The 21442-nt window shown below is 40.4% G+C and overlaps 2 protein-coding genes and 1 long non-coding RNA gene across 6 annotated transcripts in view; 2 read left to right on the top strand and 1 right to left on the bottom strand.

Moving 5' to 3' along the window:
• Positions 1–4028: 4028 nt before the first annotated feature.
• Positions 4029–14207, top strand: MRPS33 (mitochondrial ribosomal protein S33). The gene is made up of 3 exons (XM_007432182.3): positions 4029–4138; positions 7413–7670; positions 14058–14207. The coding sequence occupies exons 2-3, from the start codon at positions 7453–7455 to the stop codon at positions 14158–14160; spliced, it is 321 nt and encodes a 106-aa protein (XP_007432244.1). The 5' UTR covers positions 4029–4138; positions 7413–7452; the 3' UTR covers positions 14161–14207.
• On the bottom strand, positions 14166–20877 carry LOC148215966 (uncharacterized). Of its 2 annotated transcripts, XR_015796236.1 has the most exons (4): positions 20741–20877; positions 17304–20071; positions 15896–15935; positions 14169–14488 (listed from the first exon to the last, which is right to left on the bottom strand). It is a non-coding gene; the product is annotated as an uncharacterized LOC148215966 (long non-coding RNA). The 2 variants fall into 2 exon arrangements; XR_015796235.1 differs by having other exon boundaries at positions 14166–14488; positions 15896–20071.
• Positions 20878–21053: 176 nt separating this feature from the next.
• BRAF (B-Raf proto-oncogene, serine/threonine kinase) overlaps positions 21054–21442 on the top strand; it is a 76549-nt gene continuing 76160 nt past the window's right edge. For 2 of the 3 annotated variants that reach the window (XM_025169183.2, XM_025169184.2), the window contains exon 1: positions 21054–21289. In XM_025169183.2, the coding sequence (XP_025024951.1) occupies positions 21149–21289 (141 nt within the window). In that variant the 5' untranslated portion in view covers positions 21054–21148. Of the gene's footprint in view, positions 21312–21442 lie in introns of all 3 variants that reach the window. The other variant, XM_088141141.1, reaches the window with a different exon arrangement.

Here is a 21442-nt window from a genome sequence, read left to right as displayed (position 1 = left end):
ATAGAAATAATACGTTCTTCTCCCTGATTTCCTCTCCATTCATTTTTTTTAAGTTATAAAAAGAGACAAAGGCTACCTGCATCACAGAATCAATTGCATCACATAATTCTATGTAGGTCGACTCAAAGACAACCTCATTGATCTCAATGGCATTTCCTGCCAGGTAAGTGGATATTTTCTGGTCAGAGATTGCCCTTCAAAAAGTAGGCAGAGTCAAATCGTAAAAATGGAACGGCAAAACAAATGAACAAGCCAAACACCAAAATGCAATGAATCTGAAGTTATTAGAATTTTTTTTTTAATTAAAAGTTTGCTCTTGAATTTTGATGGCCAGCCATTCCACTAGATTTCAGCAGTAGCTGGCAGAGGTGGGGTGGAGGGACAAGATAAGATCATGGTATCTTTCCTGGGATACAGGACTGCAGTCTTAATAAAGTAAGTGAAAAGAATCCATAGGCACCCTGGAGAAGCCACACTCAAGCCACACATATCAACATCCTTGCACAAAAGGCATCATGACATGGATGACATCTGCAGAAGCCCATGAAGAAATCCATTACCCTTAGAAATGTTTGATTCTCCAGAACATCACTTCCATCATGCAGCCTTTCCAAATGCATTTTCCATTGGGGGTATTTTAGATAATGCTTGTTGTGTTTACTTGATCTTGGCAATAAATACATGCACATCCACCTAAGAATATCTTTCCTCTCCAGAACCTGGAAAATGCTGAATGAGGAAAGAGTAATGCATGATAGGATTTATAGGATTTTGCTGTCTATCAAATACTGTTATAATCCACTTGAAAAAGTGTTGTGTCAGTCCTATAGAAACAAGAAATAAATTTTGCCTAGAATATTTGGGAAGACTTATTCCTGAATGTAATGTTTTTGTGCGTGTGTATGTTGCTTATACAAGTCACTCAGCGTCAAGTGATTTATACTCCCTTGAGACTACAGAGATCAAGCTGGCTTTCCACCATGGGATTTGCAGCATTGACTGCGTGATATGGATGAGATTACAGAGGAGAATCAGATGACAGCTATAATGCTTATGTGAGCCTCACTACTCTAATTCTCAAAATCAATGACTGACAGACAAATGGCAGAGAGATCATGGGTGCTGTCTACAAATGCCACGCAACACGTGAGGATTAGGCATGTATAACTCAGACATTCCGGACTAAACAACACAAATATTCATTTACCGGTCCTATTTGTGACTGTAATCTGATTTGCCTGCGGATTTCAAGCAACCTTGGAATCCCCCATCCAGCCCTAGTATGATTTATAGCAAGCCGCATGACCATGCCAAGAATAGTTGTTGGGGAAGGGCTCAGACTGTCCCAAATAAGGCTAGAAAGATAGTATCAATTGTTTACAACTTGATGCTTTCCAAATGTGTTGAAATTGCAACTTCCAGAATACTTAGAGCAATGTTTCTCAACCTTGGCGACTTTAAGATATGTGGACTTCAACTCCCAGCATTCCCCAGCCAGCATGGCTGGCTGGGGAATGCTGGGAGTTGAAGTCCACATATCTTAAAGTTGCCAAGGTTGAGAAGCACTGACTTAGAGACATGCTGGCCCAGAATTCTGAGACTTATGTTCTCAATGAATTTAGAACAGGGTAGCGGAGCAGTCTGGTTGATCCATCCAGCCTGGCTGAAAATAGATCAACATAGAGTAATTGCTCAGTATCCTGAAAATTCACGGCCCAGAAAATTGCAGCATGGCTAATAACACATATCGCATGGTATTGTGTGTGTAGTACTTCACAAACCTCTCCCGAGAAATTTGTAATGTAAAATTTACATAGGGGAAACCACAAGGTAAGGGAGGCAGGAGGGAAACTGGTTAGCAATAGACCCTGAGTTCTAGGAGTTTAGGTTCTTTTACAGCAATGGAGGAGTGGGCAATCTAGAGCCCCAGGGGCCCATAAATCCTTGCTTTAATTTTCAGTGTCCTTTTTAAGTAAAAGCTGTGGCGAGATTAACACAACACTCTGTATAACCACCTAGACATTTTTGCTTAAGGTGTTGTGCAAATCCAGACTCTGTGATTATTTCAGAATTCAGTGTGTCATATGAACACACAAAACTGAACTGAATCATGAAACTTGCAATGTTACACTTATTTACCAGGCAATAAACCCCAGTACATTCAACAGGACTTCTATACTGTATAAGCATATATATAAATAAAATGTCCATGAAGTTCAGCTTGACTACTGATGACTACATGGACACATCCATGCTAATTTCTTAGCAACTACAGGTAGTCCTCACCTAATGACCACAATGGGGACCAGAAAATTGTTAAGCGGGGCAGTTGTTAAGCAAGACATTGAATGACTGCACCCAATTTTACAACATTTTTGTGGCAGTCATTAAGCAAATCACCATGATCATTAAGTGAATCGTGTTCATTAAGCAAATCATGCAGTTCCCTATTGATTTTGCTTGCCAGAAGTCAGCTGGGAAGGTCGCAAATGGCCAACATGTGACCCTGGGATGCTGCAACTGTCGTAAGTGCAAGCTAGTTGCCAAGCGCCCAGGTCGTGATCACGTGACTGTGTGGGTGCTACGACAGTCATAAGTGTGAGGACTGGTTGTAAGTAGCTTTTAGTGCCATTGTAGCTTCAAACAGTTGCTAAACAAACGGTCGTTAAGCAAGGACTACCCATATAAAGCAGTGGTTTGTCATTACCTTCTTCAAGAATCATTTTTTAAATTACCCATCTAGCCTGTAGCTCTGGGATTTCCTGATATTGTTTTTATCACTTATTCATTTATCCAATTCAGGAGCCACCCAACTCCACGCCAACTCTGGGCAGTTTTCCATCCAAGTACGGATTGGATCCAACTCCGTTTGTGTTTTTTAGATCAGCCAAGGTCAGCTGAAGGCAGCTCCCTGCCCTGACACAGACATATATAGATTTCCCTATTAAAACGACAAACAGCCTTGACATTAACAGAATGCACAACCTAATCCACCGAAGTCCTTCCCCCGAATTCAAGGGTAATCAATTCCACTCCATCAGAGTCCACAGATTTACAAGCAATGTAACGAACAGGTACGTCCAAGGCTGCCACCCTGCCCAGACCTGCGCATTGGCCTCACTGAACCCCAGGGGCCTTATTCACTTTATTAATTTACTGGTAGATTCACTCCTTGCCTTTAGATCGTCATGGAGAAAAACCATCTACACGGCTGCTAAGAGTTGGCACCGACTTGTTCGGCGCATCCAGCACATGGCTGGGTGGCTTTGAGCCAGTCGCTGTCTCTCAACCCAGCCCCCCTCACAGGGTGGTTGTTGTGTGGAAGACAGGAGTGTTAGGTATGTTGGCCACCTTGAGTTATATATTAAAAAAGACTGGATAAAAATAATATTATCCCGTCTTTTTTATATATAACTTATGGCGGCGAACATACCCTAACACTCCTGCCAAATATTATTAATCTATATAACAATTTTATTTATTTATTTAATTTAAATGTATTGGCCGCCCGACTCCAGCGGGCTCTTATTTATTGAATTTATTTTTATTATGATTATTTTCCTCCCGGAGCTCATGGTGGTGCATTTGGGGCCCTCTCCTCCAATTTCCCCGCCCAAGAGCAACCCTCTAGCTGGGCTGGGTGACAGGGACGGTTCAAGCGACACCCAGTGAGCTTCCGTGGCTGGGGAGGGGCTGGAAGCAGAGTCTCACCGGTCCTAGTCCATAGCACACGCCGGCTCTGAAATTATATCTATGATAAATATAAGATAAATATCTTAGACGGATATCTCTAACTGCCATGAAGTATAAACTCCTGGCTGCAATAAAGCTAGCGCTGAATAGGAGGATTACACTACGTAATCCCACCCAGCACCACCTCTCCCTGCGAAGAGGGCCTGCTTCCGGACCGCTTTAGACCCTATTAAGAAACGCCCTAAACGCCTGGTTCCGTACAGCGACGTCACGCCCAGCCTGTTCAAGATGGCGGCATCCGCAGAGAGAAATACGCATGCGCACAGACGTTCCCACGCTCATACGTTTCCCCCGTTTAGATATTCTCTATTATCCTACCCGGAGCGCTTAGAGGGAAGTGCACTTCCTCCGGGCGGAGAGGTGCGCGCGCTTGAAGAACTGAAAGGTTAGTCCGGGGGGCGGGGGGGAGGTGGTTTTGTTTTAGGTTGTTTTTCTTTTTCCAAAGCTTTTGTACAACTGCTTTACTTTCAAAGGCAACTTGTGCTTCGTTTGGGTTGGTTCAAAGTGAATCGTGTGTATGTTCTTGTGGAGACGAAGAGTTTCCTTTTTCTTGATCAGGAATTGGGTTTTCCCTCGGTGAATGGTAAAAGACGGTTTATTAGGTGATGCTTACATGGACGTTTATTTTCTCAGAACATGAAAAGAGCTTAAGAATGTAGCCGTAGATCAATGTATTAAAATCCGTAGGCAGAAGGCGAATGAATACAGTCTGGTGTACACGTTCATAAATTTGGCTGCAGAAGGAGTTACTCTGAAGTGTGGACTTCAACTCCCAGAATTCCCCAGCCAGCATACTGGCTGGGGAGTTCTGGGAGTTGAAGTCCACACGTTTTAAAGTTGCTAAGGTTGAGAAACACTGCTTTAAAGCACAGGGAATATGTGTCAATGTATTAAGCTATTGTAGGACCAATACTGTTGTTTTCAAATTTTCCTTTCTGAAAATTTTTAGGAAACAATGTAGCTCATAGTTGTCATTCACAGTTAGAAGATGCTCCAATGCTTGCCAAAAAGAGAAAAAAAATGGGGAAAAGGAGCTGCAAGTCGATCCCCTCCCCCCACCCCTCTAGAGCAATTTGTTTAAGGGTGTAGAAACAATACCTAGGCCTGAAGTTGAAGAGCATGCAGGCTCCCTTCCTCTGTTCCATCTTTGCAAAAGTCACTTGCAGAGGCATCCACGGGATCCAACCTTTTTGTCAAAATGATGAAACTAGCATCTCACCATATTGATGCAAGCTCTGCCCTTTTGCATGTGTATGCGAAGTCATAACACATATAGAAAGGGGGCAGAACTTATGGCATGCCATTGCTTTCATTATTTGATACACACACACACACACACACACATACATACATACACAGACCCCTCTGTGTAGATACTTTATGTAATATTATTTAATAGTTCATTCTGACAGCTTGCTCTGGGAAGTCTCTCCACAATGCCCCTTTTAAATAAAAAAGATTTTAAGAATTAAAAATCAGCATTTATGGTTGAGGGCTTTCCTCAGTGCTGGGTTAACATGCTTTCTTCCAGTCTTTGAGTCCGCAGAAAAGCATGGTAACGTAAACTGCACTGTCACAGTAGCTGAACTCAGAAATGCCTCAGAAATGAGGCCAGGAAGTGGTGCTGTCCTTATGGTTTTGATGTGGGACAAGTTAAGGAAGGCAACTGCCGGACTCTCCAGCTTTGTTTCTGTCTTACTGACCATCACTGGCTAATGAGAAAAACAACCCCAGTCACTCTCTTTAACATGTATTGCGACAGGGTTAGGTGAATTTAGGTTTGTGCCCGTGGTGTAAGTTGGCCTCTTTTTAAGCTGCCCAAGTGACAGTGCTGATGAACTTAGATTATTTCAGAGCATGGGTCTACTGTTCTTCTGAATGAATACTGTGCTTATTCATTTAAGCATGAAACCTGTTATTTAAACATGGAAGAGTGCTAAACCCACATCTGACAGGTTGCATGTATGGTAGAGGGTCATTCACTGAAGTGGGAGGAAGCATGTTGAGGTGAGAAGGGGTTCTTTCAGTATATTGGGAGAGTTTCCTCCCACTTCAGCTCATGTCCTTCCACTATTTGTTTGAACTTACATGTCAGGTAACATGCCCACCAGAGGGAGTGTGAATGAAGAGGGAGGGAGGGACCAATAAAAGCTGCAAGGGAATAGCAGAGCTGGCAGTGAGGTTGGCAGCACCCAGAAGTAGCCCACAAAGCATAAAAAATAGTATAGGAGTAAACAAAATAGTACAAATAATAATAAACAAATATCAAAAAGCATGGCCATAAGAAACCTGTAATGCATTTATTTGGGATGGAACCAGCAGTACGTACCTGGCACAAGCTGGCTCTTTTTCCCAGTTTAAATCAACCTTCTATGCACTACAGGTCCAGTGTTGTCTTTCCAAAGCACTCCAAATCATGTTGGAAAAACAGGTCCTTCTTTCAGATGCTACAACCATGTATAAAAAGGACCTGCACAATGCCTGAGTGGTGCTTTCTGAAACACCCATCAGGCATTATACAGGCAAGGTTGCTCCTGCAGCCCAAATCAAAATGGCCCTGGAGGGTAGGGCCCAGCAACCAGAGGTAAAATGGTATGTCCACAGCAACCTATAGGAACCAGTAGGAGCTGGATGGGCTGCCTCATCTCCAGTAATATCAATGAAGTGTCATAGTTTGGGTCTGCAGCAAGATATGTCAGGAAAAGAAGGAAACCACTACTATCATTTAAAACTAGAACCATTAATATGAACATTAATACTAAGCTGCTCCCATGATACGCTGGGGCTGAAATGAAGGCAACATCATGCAGATATGTCCTTTAAAAATTATTAGTAGGACATGAGGATAAGCCTTGAATATGCCTAGCTGGATTTTACTGAAGCTGACTTAACTATAGATTTTGATTGCTATATGGAAGACTGTACAGTGTAGAATGGTTTTGAGAATACAGGAAACAGGCATCCCTTTCTCCAACCAGATGCCTTCAAACTTCATTGCCTTTCATTTCATAGCCACTGGTTGTACTAGCTGATGATGAAAGCTACAGCCCAGGAGATGTTGGGAAAGAATAATATGAAGTCATGTAAGCAGAAAAATACTCTGCACATAAGCAGAAAGAAAAACCATTGCCCCAGTGGTGAGACTGAACCAATGGTGATAATGAGACAGACAAAAAAAAGCCATTGCACATAATTAGGTTTCTGTTCACTTGTATTGTGGGGGAAGGAGTTAATTTCTGTATATAGTGCCCGTAAGTCACCAAAAGTGATTTGATTGTGGTGGTGTAGAAATATAATTAATACATAAATTAATAAGAAGTTACACTAATGGTTAATGGAACAAGTGTGTCTTAGGAATTTGAAGGAAGTGAACCTAGTGTGAAAGCTAAATAAGAATGTTAAGCCTTGCAACATGCCTATGTGAAATGCACCTAGTGACTGGGTTTGTATCTCATACTAAGCCGTGGCTCACTTCATTCTGATTTGTTGAACACAAACATGCTAAGCTAAAACCAAACAAGCTGCATTATGGCTTAGCATGATGTATCAATCTAGCCTTTATGTTTAAAAAAGAGAGGAAGCAGATAGTGGACTGTATCAATTTGATTAAAACCATGGAATGACTTAATGCTGCCTTCTTCTCCCGTTTTTGGTCAAAGGAGGAGTGCGTATGTCCACTTGTCCAGTTTGTAGTTGGAGATGTCAGCCCCTCTTTCCAACTATGCTTTACGGATGGCCCGCCTGAGTAAGCATATATTTGGAGAAGTTGCTCGCCCAACTGATTCTTCATCCATGAAAGTCGTCCAACTGTTAAGTGAGCAGCCCTTGGCAAAGCGGAAGGAGGTATATGACTGGTACCCTCCCCACAATATCTACAGTGGCCTCATGTGGAGGCTTCGTTCCTATGGCCTCTACAGGTAATTCAGAGATATAGGGATGTGGGGAAGGATGCAGGCACTTCATGGAAGTGACACCGTGGTATGGCTTGGCACCAAGATATCTGCCACATACCTAGGCAATTTAATTTAATTTAATTTAAAGCACCATTTAAAAATAACAGTTGAAATCTCATGAGTTCCCCAAAACTAACAACTTTTTGGCATTGTCACCTGAAGTGTCATAAGGTCTCATGAAAAAATGTGAAATTTGTGATATTTCACACCATTTTAATACAGTTTTAAGTTTGGTGGGTGGAATTGAAAAACAGTTTTGATTCCTACTCTGCACATACCCACATGTGTAAACAGCCACCAGACAGTTTTGTTGGAGTTCTTCCTTTACCTAATGACTTCTCTGCTTGCAGAAAGCTAGAGATAAGAAATTAGTTTGCCCAAGTCGTTGTTTTGCCTCACTCTCCACAGAAATGTTAAAAAGGCCAATGTGATGTGTTAGTTTTAGTGATGATTGAAAGTGAGGTAGCTGCTGGCTCAAATCCTCATTCAGCCCTGAAACTCAATGGGTAATTCTATGTCAGACTTTGTATCAGAAGTGGTAATAAATCTCAATTTTTCAGGCACTTAGCCTTTATTCAGGGCATGTCTAGATAAACTGCTTTATTGCAGACAAGAAAGAAGTCATATGTATGCAGAAATCCTGCTTGCTACAGAAAACAAAAGTCATTCATTACAAGGCCTTTTCCTCCTGCCTTTCTGACTCAATAGAAATTTGGTCTTCTCTTCCCAGCCTTGAGAGTGGGAGCCAGCTGCTCATTTTTTACATAATGACTTATCAAACCTGAAAACTCTTAGTTCCCACCTTTACCCATACACTCTTGGTCAGCTGTCTGTTTCTCAGCTTACCTCAGAAATGGGGTTGTAGCTGCTATAGTACTGCTCTGAACTCCTTGGTGGAATTGAATTAAAAGTGGTAATAGGAAATGGCTCTTTGCTTACATGGAATAGTCGTACATAAATGCACCTTCTCTATACAGAAAACAGAGTGTTCTGGGGAGAGAATCTTATCTAGCTTTCTGGTGGACAAGCTAGTTTCCTGCCCACAGGATTGGTGCATTTGTGTATATTTGTAGAGGCAGTAGAATAAGGAAACCTCCACTAGATCGAACCAAAAACCTCTCTAGCCCAGCATTCTTTTCCCATACTAATGAGACACCCAGAAACAAGATATAAATACAAAATACAAAAATGCTATCTTATTCATATTCACTCATTTCATCTTGCTTGCCAACTTTTATCTTTATTTTTTATGTTTTATTGATTTTATTGTAATTTCTTTGTTTGATTGTTGTGAATTGCCCAGAGTCCTTGAGAGTCAGGTGGCATACAAGTTTAATACATTATTGTTGTTGTTGTTGTTGTTGTTGTTGTTGTTGTTATGTATCCTAGCAAGTTGAATTGAGAAGCCTGAAATACTGGAAATATATAAGATTATGACTAGTAATTGTTGATAATCTTTTTCTCTATTAATTTGCTGGTAGCATTGGTTACAAATGCTTACTGCAAAGTCCATAGGTTAAATATGTGCTAAATGAAGATACATGAGAGCCAGTTTGGTGTAGTGGTTAAGGCACCAGGGTAGAAACTGGGAGACCATGAGTTCTAGTCCCACCTTAGGCACAGAGCCAGCCGGGCGACCTTGGGCCAGTCCCTCTCTCTCAGCCCTAGGAAGGAGGCAATGGCAAACCACTTCTTTAAAAACCTTGCCAAGAAAACTGCAGGGACTAGTCCAGGCAGTTGCCAGGAGTCAACACAGAAGAGGAAGAAGAAGAGGGGAAGGAGGAAGGAGAAGTAGTTCATTTTTTCTGTCCTGAATTGTTTAAGTCTTTAATTCTTTAGCTTCATTAGATGACTCTGGGTGCTAGCTGTATCCATACCATGCAAAATTTTATATACCTCTATCATGTCTCCGTTATTAATTTTCTTCTTCATCTAAGCAGTTTCATATGTTGTGGCTGTTTTTCATTCAAGAATTATTCTGCCCTTCCAACTGCAACTTTTGCAATAGCTAAACTATCGTGTAGTTTGTTTGGCTTTGGTTTAATGTGTTGTGTGAACTGAACCACTGTGAACTGTAAATTATGGATTTGTGGGTGTGATTATTCAGCTGTTCCAAATCCTAGATCCCATCCCTTTGTACATGGGTTGGTGTTGCCCATATGTACAAAGAGGTGGGACTTTGTCAGCAATGTTACACCTGCAATCTTGTAAATTTTGATATACATGTAAATCCTCATGCTCACATCCTACAAAATAAAAGAAAGACATAGAGAGCTTTATTTATTTATGCACTCATGCCAGCCAAAATCTCACAAGTCTGCTCATCTCATGACATCTTGCAAGGTTTGAGACCCTTGGCTTAATATGATAAATAAACCCAGCAAGTTATTCAACCTAAGTTAAGCAAAGTATGGCTTATGCATGAACATAGATAAAGGCTCAAAGTCTTTTTTGTATTTATGAAAGATGGTTTGTGTAGGCTTGCATCCTCACTCCTTTCTAGGATTTCAGATCCTGGTTTGTTCCCTAACTAAAGTTTCAAAAATAAATCCCCAAGTTCCTTTATAATTTGTTAAAAACCAGGAGATGCTTCTAATTTCCTTCTTCTGACATGCACAAAAGTAGGAAGTGTATGGAACTGAGGTTTGCTATGTTTGATTCATATAGCAAGAAACTCGTTTGATGTTAAACTAATAGCTTACAGCAGTACATTGAGTTACCAAATCTAGCATTTTTTACATTCAAAACATTCTCTTTCTAATAGACAGTGACTGCTGCTATTTTTACATTCTGTATTATGGCAGTCCAGATGTGCTCTTCACTGTTGGCGAGATAATGACAAAGCAGAGGGGCTTCCCTTTGGCACAGAAAGTTATAAATTACGTGGTTGGATTTTGCAAGCTTCTTTTTTAACTGATCTCTTGCTCAGAAAAGCCTGCAAGGGCTCTCACTCAGATATGCGTTTGGCTGCAAGCAGCAGGCATTTTATGGGGGTGGAACAAAATCAAGGTCTGAGTGGTACTTTGTGAACAGTTAACAATGTTAACAGCTCTACGGCCTTGGGCAAATGATATTATCTTGTTAATGGACAAATAATGCAACTGGGAAATATAAATCAGAATTAAATCTCTAATTCAGTGCAGGGCTCTTTAATCAGACTTGGCTTTATTAAAAGGTATACTTTGATCTTGTTAGTTTAAGCAGAATGCTTCCTGCAGCTGAACAAAAGATGTGAAAGGACTTCTCATTGGTCTTATTTTAAGTCGCCTGGAATTATCTATATGTCTCTAGCAGGTTTAAATGTAGTATATGTCATTTTAATAACATGCACTGGGACAACACCTAAACGATGGCTGGGATAGAGTAAGGATAACTTTGCAGGATGTCCAGAGAGAAAAATATGGTAGGGTTTTGGTTTTTTGGTTTTTTTTTACAATATTGGGAAGTCACATTTGTGTTAGATTTCCTATCTGTGAGACTTCATATATATAATCCTGCTTTTTAAAAACTTAGTAACTTGTTATGATTGTGAGATGATATTTTGAAAAAATACATAAAGAATTTCCTAGTGGTTTCAGAGCTCCTGCTTTTTCATACATAAATGTGTAAAACCATCCTGAATTAGTCTATCCCATCTTGGAGCTCTGTAGATGTGTCAGACTATAATTCCTAAAATTCCCAAACAGCCTCCATTATAGGACAGTACATTTCAGGGCTGAGATAAACTGCTGGTGGCCCATCTATTTCATTCATAAATTCCAGAGGTATATACACTGCCTTTCCATCACAGTTGACATTACAAAATTATCACATGGCTCAGTGATTCTTGGCCTTGATCATGCTGTATTTTGCTATCTCTGAAATTCCCTACTTCATATAATTACACTGAAGATGCCAAACATGTGTGAGTGAGTATGTCATTTTTACCACTAGCTATCCAAAGTAGTGGATTTGGATATCACTCTCTTCCTGGCTTTGAAGAGGTGCCCAGGCCCACTCTCCACTTCTCCCCCTTAGCTGTGTGTCCTGTGCAGCATAGCTCCTCCCTTCCTGATTTCCCTGCAGGTAGAAGTGTGATAGATGCTGTGCCACTCAGAAATCTGCAATTCCATGTTGATATGCTCATGATTCCCCCCACCACATTTTGAGAGCCCCTAACATAGCTTACAAATTCCTGTTAATAACATGCAATAAATAACAATGAAAAAAAATTACCCACCAACCCCCAAATCAAATAGTATAGATATCAATGTTAATTGCAGCAGATTGTTACTACATTGTTAAAAGAGTGGTTGACCAAAATTATGAGTTGGATTTACTTACTCTTCATAACATGTATTTTATACAGCCCCTTAGCTTTTGGCAAACTGGCTTTAATGTTAAACAAGTTCATTCCAAACAAACATTTTGTTTGCAGTTCTTTTGATCTGTTGTTCCTGAATTCAATCTACTTTTCTCATGTGCTTAACTTGGGCCCTATATCTATAGGCTGCAGATGGAGGTTGTCATTTTTGTGTGTGTTTCACTGGCACAGCTATGCACACCTTAAGGTTCTTTTGCCCCTTCCATTCCTGAGTTCAAGTCAAATAACTCCGATAACCTAAAAGCAGTCCTGCAGAGAAATATATGTGCATGTACCAGAACAGTGCACAAAATGCACTGCAGTGCATTATAGTCTGACGCATCTGTAGCTAAAGGGCTGTAGATTGGGTGGTAGAGAGCCGACATTTGATTAGGGCACAGAAATTCAGCAATTAATATTGAAGGGAACACATGCTATAGAATTTTATAAATCTTTTTCAAGAAGAAAAGGAAGCTTTTTAGAATCTATAGCCTGAAAATTATAGGGTACAATCAGTACTTTTCTGCCAGTAAGCATAATTATGCTTTAATGAAAAGATTTATACTCTAGGATAGGATACTTTTTTTATTACATCTGCCCACTTAAGTTGACTCTTGGCATACACTTCCAACATGAGGGCATGAATTATTTAGGAAATAGTCACTAAAAGTGAGACTTGTCTTCTGTTTCTTGTTCATATCATTTTTCTGGGCATTAAATTCCTTACTAGTTAGTAATTGATGTTCCATTTAATAAAAGAAAATATTGTTAATTATTTCTAACTACCAGTAATTCCAGGCTGGTATTCCCTTTTCAAAAGCTCTTTTGTAGGTACACAAAGGAGGCTAAAAAGTATTATAGTTTTCCTGTGTTATAGGCTAAGGACCAGAGTTTAGTGGTCAAGTAGGTTCTTCATGTGCCCATCTTAGAGCAGGGTTTCCAACCTCAGCAAATTTAAGATGTAAGGACTTCAACTACTAGAAAATGGAGTTCCCCATGTGGGCTGGGGAATTCTGGAGGTTGAAGTTTACATATCATAAAGTTGCTGAGGTTGGAAAACAGAGTGTCTCTGATCATAAGTTAGAAAAAGCTTTTAAGAGACCCTAGAAGTCTAGTGCTATTTGGGAAATAGATTTATCCCCAAGTACAGTGTGGATCAGTTGTTAGTATGTTAGATTAAGACCAGGGGAACCCAGGTACAAATCCCATTTGCTCTGAAGCACACTGCTGGGTTTGCACAACCCATTGATGTACAAACTAACCAATCTCATGTTAGCCTAGAGTGTTTTGCCATCCCAGTTACCTGATGGTTCACTATGTTGTGCAAACTCAGAAAATTGGGTTAATCAAGGAAAGATAAGTATGTCATGTGTACAAAGCCACTGATTGATGTAAGAGTTGCTCTTTGGAAAAGAATCATGGATTAATGATCCAGTCACTAACATCTCCATAGCTGCTGCCAGCCTAGTTAGACCAGTTTTCCTGTGTTTCTAAACAGCATCATGCTGGGGTTTATCTCTCTCATCATCACACATTTGCTGACAATGAAAATTATACTCCAGCAAATCTAGAGGCCACCAGATTGTGGTGACAAAATATAACTGGCCAGATCATGTTGAAATTTGGTATAAAGCAGTTTCCTATGTTCCTGGAAAATAGAGGGAATCTTATTTAGGGGCTAGCTTTACACATCACGTTAAGCCAAGATTTCTTACAAATTACAATGATTCAAGGAATGCTAAACCTAAAAATCACCATGTGACGTACAGGGCTTATTGTGACAGGGCTCACAATACCTGAAACCTATCATTTGTGTGTATCACAGGCATACACAGTGAGAAACACATGTCAATTAGCACAGATACCCCATGGAAGAATATTACGTACTGTATGTTGCTTCATCTCACCTTGCCTGTTGGTTAAAACTGGCGATCTATCATTCTAATTTAAGACTGAATAAAGCAAACATGCCCTTTAACTCATTCCTTGTGTTTGTCCTTTTGATTTAGGGATGAACATGAAGATTTTAAAGTTGAGATGAGACGATTGAGAAGGCTACGTGGAAAAGGATGCCCCAAGAAAGGAGAAGGAAAGAGGGCTCTGAAGAAGTAGCAGCACTGTAGGCAACAAATATATTTAATAAAATTTCTTGGAACAGATGTTGGCTTACTTTAGTACTTTGGTTTGAAGGGGAATTTTTACATCCAATAGAGGGCTCCTTCCCACTTCAGGACTGGAATCTTTGCCTTATGATGTCAGTCTGATTAATCTGTCTTATCAACATAAGTACCAAAACCACAGAGGTGAGTCCAATCATTTCAGTCTTTCCAATCCAATTTTTCTCTGGTCAGAAGGGAGGCTAAGTGTTGAATGGGAAAGATCCATGCAGTTGGTTTTACCCATGTAATTCTAGTACTGTATTTACATCATGGGCAGACGTCTTAAAAGAAAAAAATATTAAAATATTTTGTTAGTCAAACGCAATAAAGTTAAAAAATAGTACAACAGTTATGGTAAAGTTACACATAATAGTGATTAAAATAAACTAAAACTTAAAAACAAGATCCATGTAATATTGAACTAGTTCAGTTCTTTAATGTTATTAAATCTAGACCATATTGAAACATATTACTCCACCTTCTCATTTTTACTATCTAAAGACATTTCAGAAATTGATATGAATCTCGAGTGCTTTCTTTAACATCTGGAGTGCAGATTTCATTACACCGATACAGGATAATTTTATTTGCCTAACCCCAGGCTTGATAGAGCCACAGTTCATCATAAAATATTAACTTCCATATTGTTGGAGTACAATTCAACATCACATGTACATCTTTTCCTGCTATGTTTTTCCCCAAGATTGTATTAATATATTTAATAACCAAGAAAGGACCATAAAGGAATATGACCACTCTTATGAGTCAGAGAGCTCCCAAATTTCTTACAATGCTAAAACAAAACAAATCTGATACCCAACATTTTTTAAACATTCTTTCCAACCCAGTTTTTCTCTGGTCAGGAGGGATGGTAAGTGTTGACTGGGAAAAGAGACCTGCAGTTGGTTTTATCATGGAATTCTGGGATATACATTGGGGAGTGGAAGCTGTGCAGATATTACTGAACTCCTTGTCGGCATGTCCAAGGATAAAAGATTATGGGAGTTGCAGTCTGCTATTATCTGGAAAGTCATATGTTGCCCCTTTCTGATTTATATTCATACAAAAGCACAATGCAATGTGTTTACCTAGCCTTTGACATGGTTTACTAAGCCATGGTCTGTCTAAGCTACAATTGGTTGGGTTCATTCACAACCAAACAAATCTGTGCATAGTATAAAAGGTTCATGAACCAAATGATAGAGTTTTTCCTTAAAGATACTTAAAAGATTCCTTTAAGTAGTAAAAAAGGATAGTTATAAAAGGATAAAAATAAATTTATCATAGGACCAAAAGTTGCTTGTTATTTATCTTGTAAGCTGCTTATTTCTACCAACTCTGCAGTTTATGCAAAATCAACACAATAAAACAGTTAATAACATAATAAAATAATATTACAGAATATAATGGAAAACTGCAGTGCTGTACAACCATACAAACCATTAGACTCCAAATGCCTATGAAAGAGCTCAGGAGGAGACTCTTGAGCCCTGACACATCTCACTTGATGAAATGAAGTACCCTGAGGTTTGCAACCTGGATTAAACATACAGGATGGCAGGTTCTACCTGGAGAAGACAGCGCTGAAGTATCCTAACCCAAGCCATATAGGGCTTTAAAGGTTAAGACCAGCACGTTGTTTGCATCTGCAGCACTAGTGTTATGTTTTCATTCATAATTAAACTTACATCTTCACTTTCCTGCAAGTTTTCATCAACCCCTATACATCTGCAAGAGAGGGAAAATAACACAATTTATTTATTCATTCCTTCCTTCATTCAATGTATATAGCTGCCCATCTCAGACCAGTGACTCTGTGTGTCATGTCATCACAATGCAAACCTGTGACCGAGTCAGGTTTGTTGCAATGTATGTTTTGTCATATTTTTGTTTTAATTTATTAAAACGTTTAAATAGAATAATATTATTATGTAGAATAAATAGCTACATAAAACACGATAGAAACACGGTGGTTAAAGAATAAAGTATCAGTAAATAAAAAGTTTACAATTTATCATAAAATTTAAAATTCATTATTAATTGCTGAACTAATCATTAGCTCAGTTCATTATTTTATCTTAAGAAATAACTACAACTCTCTCTAAAACTGAACATGATATTAATATTGATATCCCCACTATTCCCATGTCAAGGAAGAAGAAAAAAGGGAAGGGAGAAATATGGGGGGAAAAGAAACAAATCAATAAAAACAATATTGAAAACTACATAGTTTTAAATTCCCTCCCATTGTACCTGACTGTTGATTATGTCAACATATTTATAAACATTGAAATTGTTTCTAATTACTCTCTTTTGTCAATTATTTTCCCCATGAAAACCATACTTTAATGTCTGAGTTTGCTTTGTTGTGTGACATATGACATATATGGGACTCATTCTTGCTTAAATTTAGTCAAACTTATCTTTTGAATGTATACTGTTAATTTTGCATTGCTATGTATTCCCCAAGTTTGGTTTCCTAGTCTGATATTGTTGGCAAAGGATCTCTTTTCCAAACTTGAGCCAAATTTGTCCTTAAGCTATCAGCATATATCTTAATAACTTGTGATATTTTTTATTTATTTGTTCTGGAACAATTCCTAGTAGAAACAACAGAGGTTTCAATTCAAACTTTTTTTCTTAAAATGTTTTGAATAAAGCTCTGTATTTCTTTCCAGTACTTTTTACATGACCATCAGTCATATGTTTATCATGTAAAAGATACCTATGCATTAGCTCCACTCAATAATATTAGACCACTTTTATTCAGATCGATTACGCCTGTCTCTTAGTTTCACAGATACAGATACAGATACAGATACAGATACACGAACTTAATTCATTCTGTGACTCTGGTCGCGACCCAAATTGGTCGCGACCTGAATCAAATTTTCCCATAAGGTTCAATGTAAATACGGTTAATCCGTTCTGACCCCTACGAATTTGGTCGCCAACCGATTTTGGTTGCCAACTGAATCAAATTTTCCCATAAGGTTCAATGTAATTACGGTTAATCTGTTCTGAACCATATGTTATTTTTTTTTTAAAACCACAAAAATATGACACAAAGTACAGTCGAAGAGAGAGAACGCTAACCTTGCTTGACGCAACTTCTGGGGTGGAGGACAGGAAGGCGGGTGCAGAGGCAGTTATTGCTTGGAGGGAGAGTCCCCCTCCTTACAGGAAGCCACGACCACATGTCATGGCAGGGAAAATGGCTGCGGATCCTGTTCGTCACTCGATCTGGCGTTCGCGAACGGAAGCAAAATTTTGCGAATGGTGCTGTTCGTGACCCGAATTGGTCGTGAACAGAAGCGTTCGTGACCCGAGGTACCACTGTATATGCTTTCATTCATTTTATTAATTAAGTCATGCTGTTTGCCATTTCTCCTTCTTATATTCCAAATCATAACTTGCCATATGCCATGATAATCATCAGATGGGCCCACAAATACTGACTGCCACTGCCCATCTTGACTTTGGTCAGTTCAGACTTTCATGTAATGCTTGTTATCAAGATAGAGAAGGTAGCATTCTCTAACATACCCATTCCACATGCAGCATTCCCCGCTAATAGTAAAGAAAGCACCAGTCCGTTTTGACATATTTGGTTAGTATGCCGTAAGAACAACCAAAGCCCAGTTTTACTCCAAGTATGCTCAGTGCTATTCTCTGCAAGCTAGGATCTCTCATCTTGAGACTACTTTTCAAAACACCAACTAGGAGATGCATGCTATACACTGACAACAATAACAATGTATACATTCAATAATAAATCATCAGGCTAGAATTTAGCATTTCTGCTTGACTGCATTTATATTTTAGCTGATTGGGAATACTTCCAAATTTGGACTACATTGGATCTGTTCTATTATTAATTCCTTACATACAAATCCTATTAATAACTAATTTGTCTGGCTCTGTCTTTACTCTTTTTATCCATAGTATTTGTAGCCAATCTTTTCTCCAAGGAGCTCACATAGACTCTCTTCTGTGAGTCTGATGACAGAGGAGGATTGTTTTGAACCCATAGCTTGTGGTAAATCAACCCATGTAATACATATTACTGTAGTGCTTGTATAGCTATTTGATTTAATTTCTTAATTACAATTTAAGCATTTCAGAGAATGAATGGAGAAGTGTGAAATTTTGCAGGAAGCAGAAGAAGGGTCAGGAGTACAGTAAAAAAAGTTATGAATAAAGGAATTGCATGGTGATAGGATGTCAGCTAAGAAGTTGAAAATTGGAACTAATAAGACTCTGAGTGGGTGAGAAGGTGGTAACAGGAACACTGAGATCTCTAAGAGGATGATTTGTTGTCTACAAACTGATGAATTTGCTAAAAATGATAAGATATAAAGAGCAGCTACACAAGAGAAAAAGCTAAGATGGCCAACACCAAGAAAGACTTTTATGTCAATGAATGCATTGTCAAAGCTCTGAAGGAATGAGTGATCGTGTGTGAGTATCAAAAAGTAACCTCTTTAACATTAAATTGTGCTAAATGTTGGTGTTGGTCTCGTGATGGGGTTGTTCAATATCCTATTGTAATTACCCTGCAGTGCCGAATCACTACACTGGCCTGTGTAAGGTTTAAGGTCAGTTAAACCGAAGTGTGTCTTAATTTTGTGCGTAACAGTTCTGTGCACAAGAATCTGATCCAGACCCAGATCTACTACATGGCATCCTTGGACATCCATACAGAATATAGTACCCTTTTTCTTACCGGTGATTTTGTATATACCTTACTGCTGATGTATTTTAAGGGAACATTCCTTTCAATAGGCAAAGCCAAACCATCTTCTAAGCAAGATTCTAATTTTAGAACACAATTAGAACTAGAACACAATCTAGCTTCCCTAATATCAATACCGTTAAGTCCAAGAATACAGCCACCTCAAAACAGACCAATTATCAACTGGATTTTATATTTTCTCAAGAGGGAGGGCGGATCAACTATTATTAGCTTGAATTTTTATTCCACCAATCCTTGTCTAGTGGTGTTTTCCCTGGGCAATAGATCCTCTATAAGCCTCCACATATCTCCACCTGCTCCACCCTCCTATCTGCCAGGCAATGAGTGGGAAGGCAGCAAGTAATCAAGGGATCTTTGCTAGGCAAGAATAGAAGGAAGGAAATGCAAGAGCAAGGGGGTTGGGGGAAGGCTGGTGCTTGAGGTGGTGGTGGAGGTGAAAAGACAGAACCTTAGGGATCTCAGTTGTGGAGTACCACAGGGGTTCAATGCTCTCAATGGTTATTCCATCAGGTCTTGGGGAATATTGTGAGTGTTTTCTTTGGCAAGGGAAGAGGTTGGATGGGTTTTGGGTTTTTTTACCTAATGGCTGGTTAATTTGATGACTGTTCTAGGTTCTATATAAATGCCATTTGGATATTATTCTTATGCTTGGCTTTTATTGTATTGTTTTACCCAATTTATAGCAGTTGGTATGTATGCCACTCAGGGACATTTGCAACTGGAGCAGCCTATAAGCCCAGCCAGATACTAATAACATACATTCTTTCGTAGCAATGTATTCAAAGTGTCACCGCAAACACAGTATTCTTCAAACAAACAATTCATCTAAGAAATAGTTTATAGTCATGTGTAGAATCATCAGGTCTAGAGAAATAACATGAGACGTGCATGAACTAGGTGACCAAACTATTTTCACACGTCTTACTGTAATGTTGTTTTAAATGTAAAATATTACTGTAATCTCCATAAGAATAGGACACAAATGTTAGAAGCCAATCTAAATAAATAACAGTTATGTTTCCACATAGCTGAAGATCAGTTCTTTAGATCTTCCAATACTTGAAGGGCTGCCACAGGGAAGAGGGCGTCCATTTATTCACCATCACACCTGAGGGTAGGACAAGAAGCAATTAGTGGAAGCTTATCAGAAGATCCAACCTGGAAATAAGGAGGAATTTCCTGACAGTGAGAACTATTAAGCAGTTGGACAACTTGCCTCCCGGGGTTGTGGGTGCTCCATCGCTGGAGGTATTCAAGAAAAGATTGGACAACCATTTGTCAGAGATGGTATGAGGGCTCTTGCCTTGGGCAGGGGGTTGGACTAGAGGACCTCCAAGGTCCCTTCCAACCCTATGATTCTATGATCTTGGAGACTAGCTAGGAGGTGGATGAGGCAATCCATATGAAAGTTCAGTTTTTTCGCTAATATTATTCTCATTTCGGAGCGTGGGAGGTTTGATTGCCATGTTTCAGAACAATGCTTATTTCTATTTTACATTTGGGAGAGTGCTCAATTTCTTAGCTTTACTTCTTAAGTGTTAGTAAAGCAGCGCTTCCTTACTAAGCAGTTATCTAGGAACACTAGATCCGGGCTGCAAAGATCCGGACGATCACTAGATGGCAGCAAAGAGATACGCGGAACCTCAAACTCTTTGCGGCCATCCAGGGGTCGCCCTGATTTCTACAGGCCAGACCCGGCAGCTCCACATCAGCTTGCACTTAAACGCACCAGTATAACTCAGCCGATCAGAGCAGCAGGGACAAAAAGACCACCTACCCCAGCAAACTGCCCAGACGGAGAGGGGGCGTGGCGAAGCCGTTCCGCGCCCGCCGGGTTCTCTAGATGACGTAAAAGGAGGGGGCGCGTCGTGATGTCAGGGTGTTTCCCGGTGACGTTATGCTGGACATGCGCACCGGCGCCGCGGCGATTATGGGTGACGTCACGCTCAGGGCGTGACGTCGCGCCGCTGCCTCCCTGCCTGGAGGACTGTGGCTTGGAGAGCTTCTTCTGCCCTGTCCTTCTCCCCTTCGTCCCACCACCCTTTCTTCCGCTACGGGTCGCGTTTGGGGGCGGCCAGGTCGTCAGGAGCGACACGGCTCGCCCTCCCCTTCTCCCTCCTCCTCCCCGTCCCCCCTCCTGGCCCCCTCCTCCTCCTCCTCCTCTCCCTCAGCGCTTCGATCCAAGATGGCGGCGCTGAGCAGCAGCGGCAGCGCTGAGGGGGCATCGCTTTTCAACGGGGACATGGAACCCGAGCCGCCTCCGTCCGGGGCCTCCTACGCCGGGGGCAGCGGCAGCGCCGGAGGCGACTCTGCCATCCCGGAGGAGGTGAGGGCTGCCGTGCTGTGAGGTGCGCGGGGGGTGAGGCAGGGCAAGGCCGGCCTTGGCATCGCAAAGCGCCGTTTTCTCTCTGCTGGAGAGTCCCGGGAGTGGAAGCCCGGCTGCTCTGCCGCGGCGTTGTGGGGTGTCTGCAGGGGCTTA

This window comes from Python bivittatus, unplaced genomic scaffold (genome assembly GCF_059951505.1).
Source record: "Python bivittatus isolate LINGU-HERP-01145 unplaced genomic scaffold, Pbiv_v1 ctg000330_np1212, whole genome shotgun sequence".
In the NCBI taxonomy this organism is placed as follows: domain Eukaryota; kingdom Metazoa; phylum Chordata; class Lepidosauria; order Squamata; family Pythonidae; genus Python; species Python bivittatus.
This window is presented reverse-complemented; position numbering and strand designations above follow the sequence as displayed.